This window comes from Mustela nigripes, chromosome 6 (genome assembly GCF_022355385.1).
Source record: "Mustela nigripes isolate SB6536 chromosome 6, MUSNIG.SB6536, whole genome shotgun sequence".
NCBI classification, from domain to species: Eukaryota; Metazoa; Chordata; class Mammalia; order Carnivora; family Mustelidae; genus Mustela; species Mustela nigripes.
In genome coordinates this window covers 142,431,206-142,453,384 of record NC_081562.1, presented here as the reverse complement: position 1 = coordinate 142,453,384, position 22,179 = coordinate 142,431,206, and the positions used below count along the sequence as shown (strand labels likewise).

The 22,179-nt window shown below is 42.2% G+C and overlaps 1 protein-coding gene across 1 annotated transcript; it reads left to right on the top strand.

Annotated features, from left to right (window-relative positions):
• Positions 1 to 17,079: 17,079 nt before the first annotated feature.
• FZD8 (frizzled class receptor 8) lies at positions 17,080 to 19,895 on the top strand. The gene has a single exon (XM_059404428.1). It carries the CDS (start codon positions 17,081 to 17,083, stop codon positions 19,169 to 19,171), a length of 2,091 nt encoding a protein of 696 aa, XP_059260411.1. The 5' UTR covers position 17,080; the 3' UTR covers positions 19,172 to 19,895.
• The last annotated feature ends 2,284 nt before the right edge of the window (positions 19,896 to 22,179 follow it).

The following is a 22,179-nucleotide window of genomic DNA, read 5'->3' as shown; positions in this document are numbered from 1 at the left end:
CAAAACCAAGAAAATATGTAAGGGGCACCTAGGTGGCTCAGTGAGTTAAGCCTCTGCCTTCAGCTCAGGTCATAATCCCAGGGTCCTGGAACTGAGTCCTGCATTGGGCTCTCTGCTCAGCGGGGAGCCTGCTTTCCTCACCCCCGCCTTTCTCTGCTTGCATCTCTGCCTACTTGTCATCTCTGTGTGTGTGTGTGTGTCAAATAAATAAATAAAATCTTTTTTAAAAAAGAATAAAATATGTAAGGAGATTTAACTAAAGAGGTGAAAAACCTGTACTTTGAAAATATAAAGGACTGATGAAAGAAATTGAAAATGACACAAGCAAATGGAAAAATACCATGCTTATGAGTTGGAAGAATTAATATTGTTAAAATGTCCATACTACCCAAAGCAATCTAAAGATTCAGTGTGATTCTTATCAAAAATCCAGTAGTGTTTCTCACAAAACTAAAACAATATTCTAAAATTTATATGAAACTATAAAAACTTTGAATAGCCAAAGCAAACTTAGAAAGAACAAAGCTGGGGGCATCACTGTCCCATCTTTCAAGGGAAACTACAAAGCTACAATGATCAAAACAGTATGGTACTAGCACAAAAATAGACACATAGATCAATAGAACACATTATAGAGCCCAGAAATAAAGCCACATTTATAAGGTCAATTAACCTTTGACAAAGAAGGCAAGAATATGCAATGGAGATAAGACAGCCTCTTTAATAAATGGTGTTGGGAAAACTGGACAGCTACCGGCAAAAGAATAAAGTCAAATCACTTTCTTACACTATACACAAAAATAAATTCAAAATGGATTAAATTCCTAAATGTGAGACCTGAAACCATAAAATTCCTAAAAGAAAACCTAGGTAGTAATCTCTTTGTCATCAGCCTTAGCAACATTTTTCTAGTTAGGTCTCCTCAGGCAAGGGAAACAAAAGTAAAAATATACTATTGGGACTACATCAAAATAAAAAGCTTCTGCACAGTAAAGGAAACCATCAACAAATTGAAAAGGCAATCTACTGAGTTGGAGAAGATACTTGCAAATGATATATCCAATAATGGGTTAATATCTAAAATATATAAAGAATTTGGAAGTCAACACCAAAAAAATGACTAGTCCAATTTAATAATGGACAGAGAATCTAAACAGATATTTTCCCAAAGAAGACATACAGAAGGCCAACAGATGCATGAAAAGATGCTCAACATCACTAATCATCAAGGAAATGCAAATCAAAACCACAATGAGGCACCACCTTATACCCATCAGAATGACTAGTATCAAAAAGATAAGGGGATATGGAGAAAAATGAACACTTAACACTTGGGCACTGCTGGTGAGAATGCAAGCTGGTATAGCCACTGTGGAAAAGACTACGGAGGTCCCTCAAATTTGAGATTGAAAAAAATTGAAAATAGAAATTGAAAATGGAAATACCATCCAATCCAGTAATTTACCCAAAGAATACTAAAATACTAATTCAAAAAGAGATATGCACCTTTGTGTTTATTGCTGTATTGTTTACAATAGCAAGTAATGAAAGAAACCTGTGTCCAACAAGAGATGAATGGAGAAAGAGGGTGTGGTCTATATATTTACAATAGAATATCATTCAGCTATAAAAAAAGAATAAGGTCTTTCTATTTGTAACAGAATGGATAGACCTAAAGGATATTATGCAGGGTGACACAGAAAGACAAAGACCATATGATTTCACTTGTATGTGAAATCTGAAAAGCAGGAGGGCACGTGTGGTGATGAACACTGGGTGTTATATGCAGCTAATGAACTGTTGAACACTACATCAAAAACTAATGATGTACTATATTCTGGCAACTGAACATAGTAATAATAAAAAATAAATCTTAAAAACGAAGAAAACAAATAAAAACAGAAGCAGAATCATCATACAGAGGACAGACAGATAGTTGCCAGAGAAGAAATTGGGGATGGATGAAATGTATAAAAGAGATTAAGAGGTACAAATATCCAGTTATAAAATAAATAAGTCATGGGGATAAAAAGTATAACACAAGAGATATACTCAATAGTGCAATAACATTGTACGGTGACAGATGATGACTACACTTACCATGGTGAGCACAGCTTAATATAAAGAATTGTCAAATCACTATGTTGTACTCCTGAAACTAATATAACATTGGATGTAAACTACCCTTCAATTAAAAAAAAAAGGTGAGTAGAGATATTAACTTTATTAAATCAAATATGGATATCAAAAACTTAAAATTTACAAAAAAGAATAAAAATAAAATGTGTAACACCCAGTCTAGTAGTGGAAACTAAAGAAAACTCGATCCAATAGAAGGCAGGAAACAAGGGGAATATATTCCAGAGAAAAAGATAAGTCAAAGAGAAAGCAGAATAAACCATAAAACAGCTTTCATATCTTTATGTATAAATAAATTATAAAATGTTTCATCAATTCTAAGATGCACATGTGTCCACCTTTTAACATCTCTGAAATCAGAATGCATATTTCAATTGGTGGTGTTTTTAAAATGACTGTTCACCATGTGGCAATTACAACAAGGATGTCAATAACTCTGTGTATGTGAACATCTAAGTACCAGTATCAAAACTTGCATAATGGGTGGCAATACCTCAGAAGAAAAACCTGAAAAAAATAGTAGAGTAGTATTTTAATTCTTAAGAACCAAACCATTGTGGGGAGGGAGTGAGAAGGTGATGAATCAAACAGATTTAACAACATTTCCAAAGCTAGACTCAAAAAGAGATTTAATGAGTTAAAAGCCAATAGCATTGGCTTTTAGTTCTTTTAAAAAAGGCTGCTTCGGACAGCACAGAGGGTGACCGGGCCTGGAAAATGCAAACATTTGCGACCCTACCTCAAAAACTAATTGAGAAGAGTTAGACTCTGAATTTGATAATTTTTAGAAATACTTTATTAATTAATTTCACCTATATTTATGCAGAAGAGCAACATAGTATTTTTAAATCTCTATAATTATTTATAAGAGATTTTTTAATAAGGCCCAAATAAGCATTGTGTTGCTGTTTAATTGTTACAGTTTTCTTTTCTTTTTTTTTAAGATTTTTTCTTATTTATTTGAGAGAAAGAGAGAGGGAGCGAGCCAGAGAGCAGGGCAGAGGGGGAGGAAGAAGCAGACTGACAGCTGAGCAAGGCGCACTTTGTACAGGGCTTAATCCCAGAACCCCTAGATCATGAACTGAGCCAAAGGCAGACAATTTCACTGACTGAGCCACCCAGACACCTATTTTTTTGCTTCTTAATGGTAACTAAAATGATGTTGTATCATTTAATAAATGTAAAGAAACAAGACCTCCCAAATAAAATACAGAGATTTGCAGATTGTATTTTGAAAATCTAGTTAGATGTTAATAGGAGACTCATCTTAAACATAATGACACAGAAAACTTGAAAGTAAAAGAATGGAGGGTGTATATCTGAAAAATACTAACAATAACAGTAGCAAATCCCCATATAAATATATAACCACCAGTAAAATTGACTTTAAGGAATAAAAAGGGCTATCACCCAATAATGAAAGGAACAATTCACCAGAAAACTAACAATTTTGACTCTTTATGCACCTAGCAACATAGGCTAAAAACAAACTAACAAAATGGATTTACTGGGAAGAACCTAGAAATTTACAATTTTAAAAGGAGATTTAAACTTACATTTTTCAATAATTGATTAAATGGTCATTTATAGAACTCTACAGACAACAGGGAAAATCATACTCTTTCAAACACACATGGAACATTTAAAAAAATTGACAATGGACAGAGCCACAAAACAAATCTCAAAAAAAAAAAAAAAAAACTACATCATTCTCTAACCAAAAAATGTTAAAAAATTAAAATTAAACAACACTTCTGAATAATTCTTGGTTCAAAAAGAACCAAGAAATAATTCTTGGTTCAAAATAACAATTAGAAAACAAATTCAACAAAACCAAAGAGAAAGCCCTTGAAAAGACTGAAAAATGGACAAACTTCGGACAAGATTATTTAAGAAAACTATTCAAATGCTAAAAATTAGGAGCAATGAGGAAACAAACCATAGACACAACAGAATTTTCAGACCTTTTAAGAAAGTGGTCCTGAAATTCTTGGAGGAAAATGGATTTGAATCACCAGGATAATTTTGAAAAGGAAAACCAATGTGTCCTTGCCTACTAGAATCTAAAGCTCATAAAAACCACAGTGATTAAAATATTTTAGTGCAGACATAGAAAACAGATCCGTGTAGCTGGATAGAAACTAGTTACAAACTTAGGTACATATAAGATAGTGTACAGATCATACACTAGAGATTACCTCACAAATGAAGAGAAACAATGGACCATTCAGTAACTGTATCATCTTAACTGCCAATGCATATAAGAAGAAATAAAATTAGACGCCTACTTCACATGAATCACAAAAATAAATTCCAATGGATTAAAACCTAAATATGACCCAAAAAAGCCTCAAAACTTTTAGAAAAAAAACATAGCATAAATAACTTTACATGTTAGGGAAGGATTTCTTAAATAAGACCAAAAAATCATACAGGAGAAGATTGATAAATGTGAGTAGATTAAAAATTTTAAGACTCTGTATTACTAAAGATTATATATATATATATATATATATATATATATATATATATATATGCCACAGACTCAGAGAAAACATCTTCAAACATCTTCAAAGCATAAGGGATGAATACCCAAGATACTTTTAGGACCTCAACAAATCAAAAAGAAAAAAAAAAGACAATATAATGCAGGAGGAAAAAATAGACAAAGAATAAGAAGAGGTAATATGTGGAAAAGATAACTCAACTAGCCAAAAAACATATAACCATTAGCAAACAGAAACACAGATTTAAACAATGAGCTCCCTTTGTAAACTTATTGGGCTGATAGTCCGATCTCCCCAGTGTTGATGAGACTATGGGAAATCAGAAACTCCTGCACAGTCAATTTGAAATTAAACAAAGTCTATACAAAGATAAAGAGGATGTGAAATATCAAAGATAAAGAAATAAGTATATAAATACTTATATAAAGTATTAATTAAATACTTAAATATAAATACTTATATAAAGTATTAATTTAAATATGACATATTTGTTGTATTTATTTCTATTATTTCATATTATAATTTTTTATAATTATAAAGTTATAATTTTATAATTTTGCTTTTATAAAGGAGCAAACCAAAGTATCACAATGGGGGTCAGGTGGGGAGATAAAGAAGAATTGTATTACTCCCTTGATTATAAAATAATTGAAAAATAAGATATGAGGCAAATGGTGGAAGATAAAATACATCTTCATAACCAACAAGACTGATTCTACTGTTTAAAAACATTGTGATATAATACATGGTATTAGAATGAGCCCCATCTGTAAAATGTCACTTTTAATACCCGTCTTGCAGATTTTCCATGAGGCTTAGACATTATGAATACAGAGAGAGATAAAAATAGATACGGACACAGTCATGTAGCAGATTGTTGGTTGCTAGCCAACATTCGTCTCTACTTCCCTTCTTTCTTTCTTAGAAATCCTAATTTTATTCAGGTATTCATCCTCCTCCACATGGCCAGGTACTTTACAGGAAGAAGAAGTAATTCCCAGCTCAGGAGATGGGGTCACTTGATTTCTTTAAGCCAGTTGTGGTAATCCCATTTCTCTTACCAATGAATGGTTTAGGAATGGGGGTCCAGCCCAATGCTGCCATGAAGTATTCCAGAAGTGTTTTGAGGAAGATATCTTCCTAAGAAAGGGAGAAGAAAGAGCCCCATTGTTGTTCGCTTGTTTGTGGATTTTGTCTCTGGATGTGAAGCTGAGAATGCTTCAGCCATCTTCTGACCCTGAGGTCACCACTGTCAACACTAAGGGAATCAGAGAAATAGAAAGAACCTGACTCTTTGGTGATATTTTTGAAAATCTGTTATCAACCAACCTGTGAATCTACCCTTCTTCTGTACTTCTTCTTATGTAAGAAAATAAATTTCCATCTTGAATGAACAGGTTTGAGTAGGGTTAACTGTTACTGGTTGCTAAAACATCCTAAATGATTTAAAAAAAAAAAAAAAAGGTCAAACCTAAAGCCTTGCACATCAAAGGCAGACTATAAATGGCAGCTAACATTATTATTCCACTCCAATCTTGTCCAGCCAGTCTCCCCTCACTCTCCTCCAATACATTACCAATGCAACACAGATCAAACTACTTCCATCTTTATTCCGGTCAGTCCTATTCTTAAATGAAGTGACTATTCCCCATAGTAACTATTAGCATAGAATCCAAACTTCATTTCCTAAGTACAGTTTTTATTGCTCACTCGGGGAATTTAGGAACAAGACTCACATTCATCACTCTGCAATTATGAATTATAGGTTAGGATTCATTCTGTTTAGTTCTACATACATTTTTACTCTAATCAAAAAAAAAAAAAAACAGGAAGTATAATTTCGATGGATTACCTTCCAGCAGAAACCTTGGTATATTACTACCATGAGGCAACCAAATTCCAATAGAATCCTAATAGAAAATGAATCCTTTCAGATTTTTGACAGATAAAACATAAAGTGAATCTTTTTGTTCTATTTATTTTAAGACTGGAGGACAAGACCAAAGACATCACAAAATGAAGAGATGATGCCACAGGAGATGTGAAGGTAAACATATTTTTTTAAATAGGAATCCAGAGACCACATTGATCCCACTGCAAATCATAGTGATTTAATAATCAACAGGGTAATAGACAAACAAGTAAAACAAGAATCCTTCCATTTTAGCCCCCAAAAGTGGCAGAACATAATAAAGCAAACACATTTGAAGAAAAGATTCTCCCCTAAGAGTGACAGTGGCTTACTGAAGCACAGATTTACAAATGGCAGTGAGAGCAAATAAATAACATGAAAAGCCACCAGAAGGTGGAATCTGGTTTACCTTGGGTGAGAAAGGAGAATCTCCTGCTAGAAAACCCTGTCCTAACAAGTGCAACAATCACATTCTACTAAAAGCTTTGTAGGCAAGAGTTAGTAAGCAAGGAGCCTTCTGAGCTAGCAGCTACAGAAGAAAGGCAATTGGATCGATACAGAAACATTGCTCAGCCGTCATGCCACAAAGGTTTTCCTAAGAAGCATGAATGATGTAAAAATTGGAATAATGTATGGAAAGTGAAATTGAATAAGACACAGAATGCTACAGGAAAGATAAAGAAGAAATAAAATGGGGCGCCTGGGTGGCTCAGTGGGTTAAGCCGCTGCCTTCGGCTCAGGTCATGATCTCAGGGTCCTGGGATCGAGTCCCTCGTCGGGCTCTCTGCTCAGCAGGGAGCCTGCTTCCTGCTCTCGCTCTGCCTGCCTCTCTGCCTACTTGTGATCTCTCTCTGTCAAATAAATAAAATCTTTAAAAAAATAAAAATAAAAAATAAACTTACATAGGGCACACTTCTCTGCACACTGGATTGTTTGGGGGCACTGCCTGCAGCAGGTAGACATAACCACAGACTGAAACTCCGTTATGGTTCCTACGGAGTCCATGTTCTCTGCAGCTTTTGCAAGCTTTTCATTACTCGGCCCCACATGGTTCTGGAAACCACACAGGTGAGAAATTTTCATCTCTGGCAGTCTTTAATAGTCATGCTTCCCAGCTGTTCAGTAAGGTGTTCCTTCAAGTAATTGCCCTTAGGTAGTTTGTGGTGAGACAGGGACATGAGCAAACACTACAAACCACCCAGCTCGTTCTGCCAGACAGTCATTCTCCAACCTGGCCTGGCCAAGAGGCCCTAAAGGCAACTGGATTTCTGAAGGCAGGAATATACTACTCCTATTGAAATAAATAACTGCAACCTTATTAACAGATCCCACCTGCATGCAGTTATAGGGAAAGGAGAAGGAGAGATTTGAGTTTTGCTGGTAATTAACACACAAAGAGTATGAGAATCCTCTTCAAAGACTGTAAGGCTATACCATATCTGACCTTGGAGAGCCAGAATTACACACATATTGGCCTCTTACCACGTGCTCTAATAGGCCTTGGGGTTCCAGCAGACACCTGTGGTTACCTAAGGCCATCCCCTTACCTTTTGGCAAAGCCTTGATTTTGTTTAAGTGATCCCTCCTCAGCGCACCAGATCTGAATGTTGCGGCCTAATTCTGTTCCAGGAAAGGCTGGAGATACATAAAAATGTCCCTCTTTCTGCCTCCGGATATTGGTATGTGAAGACATGAGCTGTAACCAGCAATATGAAGCCACTTTGGAACCATGAGGGAAACTAACCAATACACTGATGCTAACAAAGAAATAACTAGAAAGGATCTTGTCTCAACAGTGTCTATAGATGCACAGAATTAATCAACTTTGCAGCCATCCCACCCCCGGATCCCATGTAACGTGAGATAATGTGTCCTCTGGGTCATTTTCAGCTAGCATCCTCTTCCTGAAAGCTGAAAATACAGTAACAGATGCTGAACTCTGTCTATCTAAATGTAACCTGCCAAAGATGCAAATATGTCAACTGATTAAATGCAAATAAAAATGCTTCTGTTCAAGGAATATTCTTGCTGTTACATGAACAAGTGTAACAAATGCGAAGACAATTCATCTTCCAGATTCATAAATGCTTTGTCACATGCATTAGAACATTAGGCCTCTCCTCAAATTAACAAACTCAGTGATCGTTCTTCAAAATCCCTGTAAAGGCCTTTCCCAGCTTTTTACAGCACGTCTAGTTGTTCCCTAATATTATTTGTGTATTTTGTAGATACTTCTACCAAATAGCTTGTAGTTGTGTATCTGTTGCTGTCCTATGTGAGTTCCCTACAAAAGAAACAATATCTGTGATGGTTAATTTTATGTGTCAACCTGGCTAGATCACAGGGTACCCATATATTTGGCTAAACATTATTACTGGGTGCATCTGTGAGGGTCTTTCTGGATGAGATTAACATTCGAATCAGTGGACTCTAAAGTATGTTGCCCTCCCCAGTGTGAGTGGCATCATCCATCCATTGACAGCAAGAATTGACCAAAAGTCAAAGGAAGGGAGAATTCACCCCTTTTCTGCATGTTTGACCTGAGACATTAGACTTCTTCTCCTCTGAGATTGGGAACTTCACCATCAATTCCGGTGGTTCTCAGGTTTTTGGAGTTGGTTGAACTACACCACTGGCCTTCTTGAATCTCCAGCTTGCAAATGGTGGATTAGGGGACTTCCCAGCCTCCATAATCACATGAACCAATTCCTTATAATAATTCATATATATCCCATTGGTTTGGTTTCTTTAGAGAACTCCAACTCAATGTCTCATCTATCTTTATAGCCTAACACTTAACATAGGACCCAGAATTTAGCCGGTGTGGCTACTTTAAAATATGGTTCCCCAAATTCCTTCCATTTTGAGGAAAATCCATGCCTCTGCCCTTGAATCTGAGCTGGTTTTTATATCAACTGGTAGCTTCATGAGTCAACCAGCTTGATCATATATGCCTGCCAAGTCTGCAGATGACTGTGATCCTACAAATACTTGATTGCAACTATAAGAGAGATCCCAAGCAAGATATGTAACCCCCTTTTAAATTTCTGACCCTTAAAATTGTGAAAGAAAAAAAAAAGTTTGTTTTAATCTACCGAAATTTGAGATCACCTTTACACATTAATAGTAACCAGAACAATTAGTGCTAAATCTTAACTGAATTTATGAATGAGAGGCAAAGGAGATCTTCCTACCATTAAAAAAATGTTTTAAGGATAAGCAGGATAACTTCATCCTGTAGCAATTTTTGTGGTCAAAGATACATTTTCTATCCCTCTGTGCAGTAAGAGTGAACTCCTACAAAGCTCAATTCATGTATCAAAGTCTAGACATTGTGCCTGGTGCCTGTAAATTTTGGCTCATCTAACTCTCACAACCAATGGTGGGAGGGGCCTCATATTTGTCATTACATACCTTAAGCATGAAGAAGTGAAACTCAGAGAGGCTACAGGTTACCTGTCTCTATGGGTAGCAAATAACTAGGCTGGAATTGCCCCCAGTACTGCCTGTTTCAAACCAGGTCTTCTCTCCACAACTGCACAAAATCTCCTTCACTAACTTGCACTTTACCCATAACCAGTAAAAAGAAAGGTCCAAAAAGTGATATTGGCATATCACTATGTAATAGCACAGTTGTGACCTAAGAATACGTGCAATAAGCTAGATCAGCCTAGGGCAGATCTGGACATTGTGCCAAGGACAGATAAGGCTAGAGCCATCAGAATTCTACTTCTTTTTTTTTTTTTTTTAAGATTTTATTTATTTATCTGTTGGAGAGAAAGAGCACGAGCAGGGGGAAGAGCAGGCAGAGGGGGAAGCAGACTCCCTGCTGGGCAGGGAGCCGGATGCAGGACTCGATCCCAGAACCCTGGAATCGTGACCTGAGCTGAAAGCAGATGCTTAACTGACTAAGCCACCCAAGAGTCAGAATTCTACTTCTAATGCCAGTTCTATGGCCCTGCAATAACAAACTTTGTCCTTTCCTCCCTCACATCCCATTCAAAACCACAGATCTTCAATCAGAAGGATAGCTCTGGATCACTGGGATAGAGAATCCAACCAAAGGTAAGGAAAATAAGTCAATCTGTAAATTGCCCAACACATGTTTTGACAGCACAGGGTTATACATGGGATTGAATATCTGTGGGGGAAAAAGATAGCTAAGACATGATTCCTGCTCTTTGGTAATTTTGGTCCATTTAAGGGAAAAGGACAAAATATGTAAAATGAAGAACAGCACAAAACAATATACAAGTGCTAAGTCTAGGGTTGTTTCAAGACTTTTTCTAAGTATAAAATTCAGACCATTAAGAAAAGAAAAGGGATGCCTGGGTGGCTCAGTTGGTTAAGCATGATCCCAGCGTCCTGGGATCAAGTCCCACATCGGGCTCCTTGCTCAGCAGGGAGCCTGCTTCTCCCTCAGCCTCTGCCTGCCATTCTGTCTGCCTGTGCTCGCTCTCTCTCCCTCTCTCTCTGAAGAATGAATAAAATCTTTAAAAAAAAAAAAAAAAAGAAAAGAAAAAATAAAGATTACTCCTAGTCAATCCGGTTCAAATACAACTATAAGTAATATTTCTATGGATTCTTTCTAGTTTTTTCTATACATACATAATGGTATAATTGAGGCTCAAACCATATTGTTCTATGTCCCACTTTATTTCACTTAATAGTATATTCTGAACACATTCTAGAATAGGATTTTTTATTAATTTTTTAAAAAAATTTTTATTTGAGAGAGAGAGAGACTGCACAAGCATGAGCAGGGTGGGGGAGGGGAGAGGGAGAGACTCCCAATATCTCATAGGATGCCCAATGTGGACTCCATCCCAGGACCCGGAGATCATGACCGACCTGAAGGTAGATACTTAGGCAACTGAGCCACCAGGCGCCCTACTGGAAAACCAAACCAAACCCTACAGCACTGTGTTTTGAGAAAGCATCCAGGAGTTCATATTAATGTGATACAATTTATGTAAATTCCACCTTCTAATGCATCCTTTTTTTCTTATGCTGTCTTTAAATCATTATACCATGAATTATACTTCTTATAAACTAATAAGGTTAATCCTATGAAAGTACATTTGCTTCTGAGAGAGCATGTGAGACTCACACCAGACAAAAAATAAAGTGCTATCACCTCTCAAATTAAAATTACATCCGATTACCTAAGTCTGGTCAAAGATAAACAAAATAGAAAGAAATGTCATTGTCACCCTATCGCCTCCATGCACTCAGTGCCCTTATGTTATTACTGTATTACTAATGTAAAAGACCATCGTTTTAAGTGAATCACTGTTACCAGAAGTAAACTCTTATACACCAACATTTTTTAACATAAAGATTCTTTGACTTACATGGCCCTTCACAGATGGTATTCAATAGTTTCTCCTGTAGTATATTTGACTGTTTTTTTTTTATATTACATGATATAAGACTTAAAAGACTAAAGGATATTGCTTGAAAGTTAACTTCAACTAGTAATGTGCGGCTGACTGTGATTTACCTGCTCACTAGCCGTTCTCACTTCCTTGACTTCCTGCCACTAGACCCCACCTGTCACCTGCCACCCACCAGATGCTCGCTCTCCCAGCCTCCTTGCAGCTAAGAATGGCGTAATTCTTCCAACAATGTGACCTAAAGAGAAGATCTTCAAGGAAAGGTTTTCTTTTCTAATAGGACAATTGCACAGGGGCAGGCTCTGCCATCTTTCTTGCCTCTGCTGCAGTCCTATGAAAAGTGATGACCTGACAACGAGAGGCCCCATGTAACCAAAGGGGAAGCCAAGAGCCTAGAAGCCTATCTGCAGGCCTAACACTGAGTCACAATGGTGGAACTTCTTGCTTCAGATTGACTGACATACCATATTAATTAAGTAACCTCCTTAACAAAGCCAGTTTTACTTAGTGGTCTATTGCCCTGAAAGTTCCCAAACTAAAGCACAATGCACCCTATGGCATGAAGAGTTTCAGTATCCGGCCAATATTGCAGTATGAATGAGAAACAAATAATAGTTATTGATTTTTAAAACACATTTTAGAAGAACTATAAAATGAAATAATGACAGTGCAATCGCCATTTTTTTTTTTTTTTTTTCCCAAAATGGCAGCTGCATGTAAAGTGAGAATCTGACTCCTGGCCCTTAGTGGATATTTGGCTCCGTTGTCTCCAGGCATTCACAACTGGGCCTTCCTACAGCAGACACAGCAAGAGTACTTCCTTCTGACAGAATCCTTTTCCTGGTGGTAGAGAAAACAGAAGAGGATGATGGTTAATAGAGTTTAATGTTAACATGGAAATAATTTCACCCATTTTAATTCTAACAGAAATTGAAGCAGGGTCAGTTGACCTATACCTTTTCTTCCATCCATGTAGCAAGTGATTCAAAACATAAATTTTCTGAAAGATTTTTAAATACCAAGAAGCCCCAATATTACCCTATCAAGTTTTATATTCTCCAATGATATAATACTTGTTTGTTTACCTGAAAGAAAATAAGCTTTTAGAAGAAACAATTGCTGTTTTATATAATGTCTAAGAATTTCATTAGTTACTAAAAGGTTCTCCATTTAATCTTGAATGAATCATTTTATTGGTGTTGGTACAGGGACTCACACTGGAATCAAGATTTTTATATTGGATTTTTAAACTATAATCCACTGAAATGTAATTTCCCCAACGTTCCTTACAGTCAAGACATATACTATATTGATAGTCTCCTACCTAATTTGGTATCCAATGTTTTATGAAATATTCCCTCCTATGACTTAGATTCCTGCCTCAACTGTATATATTATTATGCTTGTAGGCTATTCAGTAACAAGACATCTGTTCAGAAATCCCTCTAGAAGGTTTCTTACATTATTTATGTCACTACTAAAACTATTTCCCCTCCCTTAAAAAACAGCTGCTTTACATACATACAAGAGAAAAAAGATCATTACTTAGCCAGCAATGATGATAAATGATTCCAGTGTCTTTTAGCTGTCATTGCTTTCTATATACTAATTAGCTTTTTATACACTATAAGTCTCTTCTGTTCTCAAAGACTGTCAAGTAGCCATTTAATAGTAAATTTTAAATTCTATTCTTATATCCTCTCAATTAAGAGCAAATTTGAATGATTTTTATGTAAATGGTTTCAACCTCACAAATCAGTAAGCTCTCCCAAAAGCTTGTACCATGATTTTTGAAAGCTCTGAACTTTTGTCTGCTTATTTTCTCCTGCAAGCTTAATATACTTACCAAAAATTTCCACATTCCACATCATCAAAGCTTTCATCTTGTCTCAAAAGAAAAAAAGTTTAAATGCCGATTAAAAGCCAAAATCAACTATTTTCAGACTCAATTTTCAAATGTCAGTTTGTTTTTACTTAATTCTAGTAAATTTATATAGTGTAATTCTAAACTTCACTATTTGACGTTTTCCTGCTGAAGAAAAGCAGTAGAACTTTTCACCACCTGTGTTGCTTTTGGAAACTAGCCCCTCCCATCTGTGGTCTGGACAACATAGTGCCCAGGCGGGTCCTTACTAAGGGGACTGCCTACACACTGCTCTCAGGACTCCAGCAATTACCTGCGGTTGCTCTGCAAGCTGGATGTCCTGGAGAAGGCCGTCTATGAACAAAGTACCAACAAAAGAGATAAGTGACTTTCTACATTCAGCACACCATAAAAGGGAATTCCGAATGCGAAGAGAGGGGAAAGGAATCCATAGAAAAGACCAACTAAAGGTCAAGTCTTTGCATTTTTGAATAGCAACCATTTTCGGCTGAATTAGCTAATACAGTATTTCTCAAGCCTTTGAATTAGATTCCTACGGAGTTTGGCTTTTCCAAAACAAAAGTGGGAAGGAAGTGTTGTTTTTCAGTGTAAAGAGGTTCTAACTAGATTTCAATTAAAAGAAAAAAAAAAAAGATATACAGCTTGATGGATATGCCTAGAATTCTTGGCCAAAATACAGAATTTGCCAAAAACCGGTTGGGTTGGGGGGGGGGTGGCACAGATTCCATTAGCTCAAGCAATATACAAATGCTGCTAATTATTTTTGTTCCACGACAAAATTGTTTTTATAAAGATAAACACCACCTACCACCAACAACACCTCTCCCCCAAACTGAACTGGCTTCAAATATACCCTTAATTATTCTTTCTGTTCCCACACAACAACTTTGGTTCCTAGCCCTACTCGTTCCTGCTATGAAACCTGACAAAAATCTTGAAACAGAAAGAGAAAGAAGAGAGAATCGGGTGGAGGAGGGGAGACACAGAGAGAGAGAGAGAGAGAGAGAACGTATTTTGCCACCCTCCTGGCTAACTGAAATGCTTGTTCCCGAGATTACAGTAATTACAGCCACAGCATGAGTTCCATACAAGCGCTAAATGAAACAGCACATCAATTAAAAAATAAACACTCCATTCTAAGAGAAAGACAACCCCCTAGGACGTCCTAACAAGCGTAAATGAACCTGCCAGGCCGCCGGCCCCTCGGGCCTCCGCCTCCCCTCCCCATCTTAAAGTAGTTGCGGAGCTGGCAGGGGCAAGTACTCATTGGCGTTGTCCCAAGCGGCTGCTAAAAGCAGCTTGGGTCCCGCTCTGCTCCTAGCGGATCACTGATACGTGTCGGTGCGTCAGCGCCAGGGCTCAGCACCGCCTCCCACGGTAGAAAAGGAGGCTCTGGAAAAACGGTGAACTTTGTATAGACACGTATTTGTTCCAAAAGTACGAGGCGAAGAGAGACAATCCAGACGCAGTCTGCCCTACTTATAAGTTGGTCTTTCTTTTCTTTTTTCTTTTTCTTTTCTTTTCTCTCTCTCTCTCTTTTCTTTCTTTCCTTTCTTTCGGAAAGGAAATTATTTTTTCATAAGGAAGCACTGTGTCCTAGATGCTTTACAGACTTTATCCCACCTAACTACCGGAACACCCTTTGAAATCCGCTCTATTACCCGACTCTTCAGGTAAGGAAACTGAGGCCACTCAGCGGAAGCGAGAGAATACTGAGCCAGCCCTTGTGCCTGGCGCCTCTTGCGCCCCTGGGGCACGGGCGACTGTGCTCCCGTACACTTCCTGGGGCGCACCGCCCCCCACCGCCCCGTCCAGATCCATCATCCAAAATGAACTCCCGTCCTTCCGCTCCTCCCTCATTTCCAAGCCTCAAACAGCATCATTCTAAGAGCCCCAAGAAGAGCACCCCTTCCCAAGTCTCCTGCAGAGCCCGGCCCCAGTCAGGCTCCCGCACACTCGCGTCCGCGTAGGTTTCCCAATGACCCAGTTCACGGAGGTGCGCGGGGTCACTGATATTACTGGGCATGAGTAGGCAGGGACGTGACTTGTTTGAAACGAGCTTGGAAAAGCACGCACGTGCATTAAACCCCCATCCCGGTCCCCAAAAGCAGACTCGGGGAAAAGGAACCAAGAACTCAAACGCTCTGGGCTATGTGGCGACGTTAATGGCAAAACCTCGCTCTCTGCGGTCAATCCCAAGGTTACCGAAACTCCAGCTGCAGAAAGCGCGCATGGCCATGGGGGACACTCCTGACCGCCTTAAGGAAGGCCGAGTCTTGGGAGCGCATAGACTCCGCCCCGTCACCCGGCGATTGGCGCTCCCGGCCGAGGGCGGAGACCGAGTCGCGCTGTATAAATATTCATGAGCCGGCCGGGCGGCGCGAGCGGGGCCGGAGCCGGGAAGTTGGGTGAAGGGCGCTGCTCCCGCCGAGGAGGAGGAGGAGGAGAAGGAGGAGGCGGCGGCGGCGGAGGCGGTGGCGGCTGGGCGCGGGCTGCGCCGCTCAGGTGTCTACTCCGCCTTCTTGGTCTGGATTTGGTTTTGTGTGTCTAGCAAGAAGGGGTCTGCCTACACCTCGCCCGATTGCCGGCCGGAGCGCGGAGCGGACTTTTACCGGAGGCGGAGTCTGTCAGTCCCGGAGGTGGACAGACGGACCGACGCCGGGGAAAGAGGGCGGAGGCCTCTGCGGAGGCGGGTCCCGAACTCCGGCAGCAGAGCTGCGCAGCTTTGGGGGCGAGCATGAGTCCCCGGGGACAGAAAGGGGGCTGCAGGGGCTGACCCGGCGCGGGGAGCGGCCTGGCCCAGCCATCTTGACTGCGCACCGCGGCCCGAAAGGAAACTTGCTGTGCCGCCGCCCTCTGTGTCCGGCAAAGTCACCTCACCGTCGCCGGCGCCTCGTGGAGAAGTGGCCGGGCGCGCGGGAGAGAAAGCGAGCGAAAGAGGGACGATGAGCCGGAGACTAGCCGCTGTGCTGCGAGAGGGCTGAGTTCGACCGGGAGTCAGCAGGGCAGACTCTCGGGGACTGTGGTGCACGCCTGCAGAACCCTCACCGCCGGTGCCCAGGCTTCGGACCCCGCTGTGCGGACGCGTCCCGAGAAGGGACTAGGTTATCTGCAGACAAGCTTTCCAGGAGAGAGACCAACAGGACACCCGCTTTACCCTTCTCCGGCTCCCTCGCCGAATCTCCCGGCGCCCCTCCGCGCGCCGCCTGGAGGGCGAGGGCGCGGGGCCGCGGCGCGCAGCATGGAGTGGGGTTACCTGTTGGAAGTGACCTCGTTGCTGGCCGCCTTGGCGCTGTTGCAGCGCTCGAGCGGCGCGGCGGCTGCCTCCGCCAAGGAGCTGGCGTGCCAAGAGATTACCGTGCCGCTTTGCAAAGGCATCGGCTACAACTACACGTACATGCCCAACCAGTTCAACCACGACACGCAGGATGAGGCGGGCCTGGAGGTGCACCAGTTCTGGCCCCTGGTAGAGATCCAGTGCTCGCCGGACCTCAAGTTCTTCCTGTGCAGCATGTACACGCCCATCTGCCTGGAGGACTACAAGAAGCCCCTGCCTCCTTGCCGCTCGGTATGCGAACGCGCCAAGGCCGGCTGCGCGCCCCTCATGCGCCAGTACGGCTTCGCGTGGCCCGACCGCATGCGCTGCGACCGGCTGCCGGAGCAGGGCAACCCCGACACGCTGTGCATGGACTACAACCGCACGGACCTCACCACAGCCGCACCCAGTCCGCCGCGCCGCCTGCCGCCGCCGCCTCCGGGTGAGCAGCCGCCCTCCGGCAGCGGCCACGGCCGCCCACCGGGGGCCAGGCCCCCGTCCCGCGGTAGGGGCGGTGGCGGCGGGGACGCAGCGGCGCCCCCCACGCGCGGCGGCGGTGGCGGGAAGGCGCGGCCCCCTGGCGGCGGCTCAGCGCCCTGCGAGCCGGGCTGCCAGTGCCGCGCGCCCATGGTGAGCGTGTCCAGCGAGCGGCATCCGCTTTACAACCGCGTCAAGACCGGCCAGATCGCCAACTGCGCGCTGCCCTGCCACAACCCCTTCTTCAGCCAGGACGAACGCGCCTTCACCGTCTTCTGGATCGGCCTGTGGTCTGTGCTGTGCTTCGTGTCCACCTTCGCCACCGTCTCCACCTTCCTCATCGACATGGAGCGCTTCAAGTATCCCGAGCGGCCCATTATCTTTCTTTCGGCCTGCTACCTCTTCGTGTCCGTCGGCTACCTGGTACGACTGGTGGCTGGCCACGAGAAGGTGGCGTGCAGCGGCGGCGCGCCGGGCGCGGGCGGCACGGCAGGAGCGGGCGGCGCGGCGGCGGCGGCGGCGGCGGCAGGCGCGGGCGCGGCGGGAGCGGGAGCGGGCGGCCCGGGCGGGCGCGGCGAGTATGAGGAGCTGGGCGCTGTGGAGCAGCACGTGCGCTACGAGACCACGGGCCCGGCGCTGTGCACCGTGGTCTTCTTGCTCGTCTACTTCTTCGGCATGGCCAGCTCCATCTGGTGGGTGATCCTGTCGCTCACGTGGTTCCTGGCGGCGGGCATGAAATGGGGCAACGAGGCCATCGCCGGCTACTCGCAATACTTCCACCTGGCCGCGTGGCTCGTGCCCAGCGTCAAGTCTATCGCCGTGCTGGCGCTCAGCTCCGTGGACGGCGACCCGGTGGCTGGCATCTGCTACGTGGGCAACCAGAGCCTCGACAACCTGCGCGGCTTCGTGCTGGCGCCGCTCGTCATCTACCTCTTCATTGGCACCATGTTCCTACTGGCCGGCTTCGTGTCGCTCTTCCGTATCCGCTCGGTTATCAAGCAGCAGGGCGGCCCCACCAAGACGCACAAACTAGAGAAGCTCATGATCCGCCTAGGTCTCTTCACCGTACTCTACACCGTGCCCGCCGCCGTCGTGGTCGCCTGCCTCTTTTATGAGCAGCACAACCGCCCGCGCTGGGAGGCCACGCACAACTGCCCGTGCCTACGGGACCTGCAGCCAGACCAGGCTCGCCGGCCCGACTACGCTGTCTTCATGCTCAAGTACTTCATGTGCCTCGTGGTGGGCATCACCTCGGGCGTGTGGGTCTGGTCTGGCAAGACGCTAGAGTCGTGGCGTGCCCTGTGCACCCGCTGCTGCTGGGCCAGCAAGGGCGCCACGGGGGGCGGGGGCGCGGGCGCCGCGGCCGCGGGGGGACCCGGGGGAGCCGGGGGTGGTGGAGGCGTGGGGTCCGGTGGGGGCGGGGGTCCGGGCGGTGGGGCGGGATCCCTCTACAGCGACGTCAGCACCGGCCTGACGTGGCGATCTGGCACGGCCAGCTCCGTGTCTTATCCAAAGCAGATGCCTTTGTCCCAGGTCTGAGTGGAGGGGAGGGGGCACCCGGAAGGAATGGGGAGGGGGGCGAGGAAACCAAGTGCAGCGAAGGGACACTCGAAGGGCTGAGGTTCCCACCCCTTCACCGTGTTGATTGCTATTAGCATGATAATGAACTCTTAATGGTATCCATTAGCTGGGACTTGAATGACTCGCTTAGAACAAAGTACCTGGCATTGAAGGCTCCCAGACCCAGCCCCCTTTCCTCCATTGATATGCGAGGAGCTCCTCCCGCCAGGCGTTAATCTCTGTTGGCAGAGGAAGGTGGACTCTGCTGCGTTTCAGAACGCAAGGTTTGGAGCCCTCGCTGGTTGCCATTTGCTGAGCTTGAAGCCAGATCTACAGATTTCACCTGAGGGACCTATTTTTCTCCCTCGACTGTCCTACGTAAACTCTTACTCCTAACATATTCTAGAGGAGGAATGACCGCGACCTAATGGAATTGCACGGTTTGGGTATTCTTAATGACCAGGCAAATGCCTTAAATAAACAAACAAGAAATGTCTTAATTATACACCCCAAGTAAATACGGGTTTCTTACATTAGAGGATGTATTTATATAATTATTTGTTAAATTGTAAAAATGTGTAAAATATGTACATATCCAAAGATATACAGTCTGTACATTTTTTGTAAAAAGTTTAGAGGCCACCCCTGTAAGAACAAATATAAGTATTCTATTTTGTCAATAAAAATGACTTTTGATAAATGATTTAAGCATCACCCTTTCCCCCTGACTCTTCTAAGCTGTTACCTTTAAAGTGTTTGCTAAGGATGCATTGAAAAAAATGGACTTTTCTGGTTTCTCATTCTGTACACTGACCTTAGGCATGGAGAAAATGACCTGTTAAGCTCTAGTTCTTAAGTTGTTAGCAAAGTAAATATCATTGTTGAACTGAAATCAAAATTGAGTTTTTGCACCTTCCCAAAAGATGGTGTTTTCATGGTATCCCTTTTCTCATCCATGGATAATAACACTCATCTTAGTATATGTAAATGGAACTTTTGCAAGGCAACAATTGCACTCAGGCCTTGTTAATTTATCTTGTACAATATCACTAAAAGCTTCAAAACCCCACATTTATTTCTTGGTGTCCCTGATTTTGAAAGCACCTGGGTTTTCAGGGACTGAACACACTGCTTAAGTGTAGAGATTAATGTTTTAAACCATAGATCACACTTTACAGTGTAAGTCACTTGACTATCTGGTAGTGGAGCAGGCGCTCTTTAATGGATTAGACTAACGGGTTAACATCTTAATAACCTTCCAGGCTTGTGTATATCAAATGTGCTGCTTTTCCTAGAGAAAAAGCTATTGTTCCTCTGTCAAGACTAAGCTAATTTATTTGAGCAGAAGGCTGTTGAATTAGCAGAAGAATGCTTTGGCAATTGTTGAACTTTTTACCTGTCTGCCCAGTGGCCCAGCACATCATTCCTTTAAGAGGAGCTAAATGAATAGGGTTAATCTGTAGGGAACTTGGTCTTTTGAGTTTGAAAAACTTTGATCTTTTCTCCTCTCCAAATGTGCTGTATAGTCTGAAGTTTCTTTCCCTGCTGCCCGGCTCCTCTTGGTGCAGACCAATTGGCCACCGCGGAGCCTTAAAGTTCTTCCATTAAAGGGATGTGGGACTTTTACTTTAAAAAGGAGAGAGAGCGAGGGAGAGGAAGACTTGTAACAGTTAGTGAAGACCAGAGGCACAAGTGCGCTCAGCCTTTTAAACAGCTTTTCCCGGCATTGTTAGCCAGCCTGCAGGCAGCTAGGCATGGGTTGAAGCATTATAGAAAAGGGCTCTGAATGCCCTACAGGTGGTCTGTGCACATAATCCCCCAATTTAAAGCGTTTTCCTTTGCTGGACAATTGCATTACAAAACTCCCTTCTTTTTCGCCCCTAATTGAACCAATGAACTATTATAAACTACAAGTTTTTCTTAAAAAAAAAAAAAAAGAAAGAAAGAAAGAAAGAAAAAGAAAAAAAAAATCCTCTCCCTAAAATCTATTGACTAAATTCTGGCAAGTTTTCTGAACTAAACCTTTTAAAGCACCGGAAGTAAAAGCTTCTTCAGACATTTCACTTTTTCAGATATTTTTATTCCCCATGCTTGTTATTTTCTGACAGATTAGCAATAATTTAAAAGTAATTGGTAAGGTTGTGTGTTCATACTGAAAAGATAGCCCCAGGTCCCTTATTAACCTGTCAATCAAGATAAGAAATGGGCAGCTAGAGCTGCTAATGATGGGGGGCATCAAACATTGCATAGTGGGAGGGGACATATTCCCTGCATCCTGCTAAAAATGTTCTCTTTACTTTCCCTCATAGGAATATTTATTGGCTAAAAAAAAAATTTTTTTTTAATTAATAGGTTGAAAGCGACTTCCTTGGCTAATCTTCCTCATGTGAGAGGCTTTTAAGAAGAGTTTCTTGGTAGAAACATTTTGCAAATCCTTTCCAGAGCCACTCTTGGTGTTAATTGGATTTTTAAATTAGATATGCGGTAAGGACACCTACATTAGCTAATCATGCTGTTTATATGTCTTAAAGTCAGAGGCATTGTAAAATCTTCACCTCCGAGAACTTTTATTTATTAAAGAATTACTATTTTATGACGTATGTACCAATAGGTGGCCTGCATCTACCCCAGGGGGTGACTGACACTCATGTGCTGTAACATACATAAGCCAGCCATAAACTACACTTTCAGTTATAAAGTGTAAGTGGGAGAGCACCTCTCATATTCTTTACCACATATATGGAATAGGGAGAGAGCTAAAAGCCACTACTTAGCATACTGGTTATCTAATGTAGCAGTATTCTCATTACTGAGACATTTTCACTACCTGACATGGTGGGAAATGTCCAACTTTGAAGCTTTTTTCCTTTATTAATCTTTGAACATACCTTTGTAAAATGCCATATTTGATAGCTTTTACAAGATGGCTATAAATGTGCTCAATATAAACAGGCTTATTAAACAAGCAAAAAGTCCCTCTTATTCTA

Bases quoted from the DNA above. Each gene is read 5' to 3' on its own strand.
- FZD8 (XM_059404428.1), top strand. From the start codon at position 17,081: ATGGAGTGGGGTTACCTGTTGGAAGTGACCTCGTTGCTGGCCGCCTTG.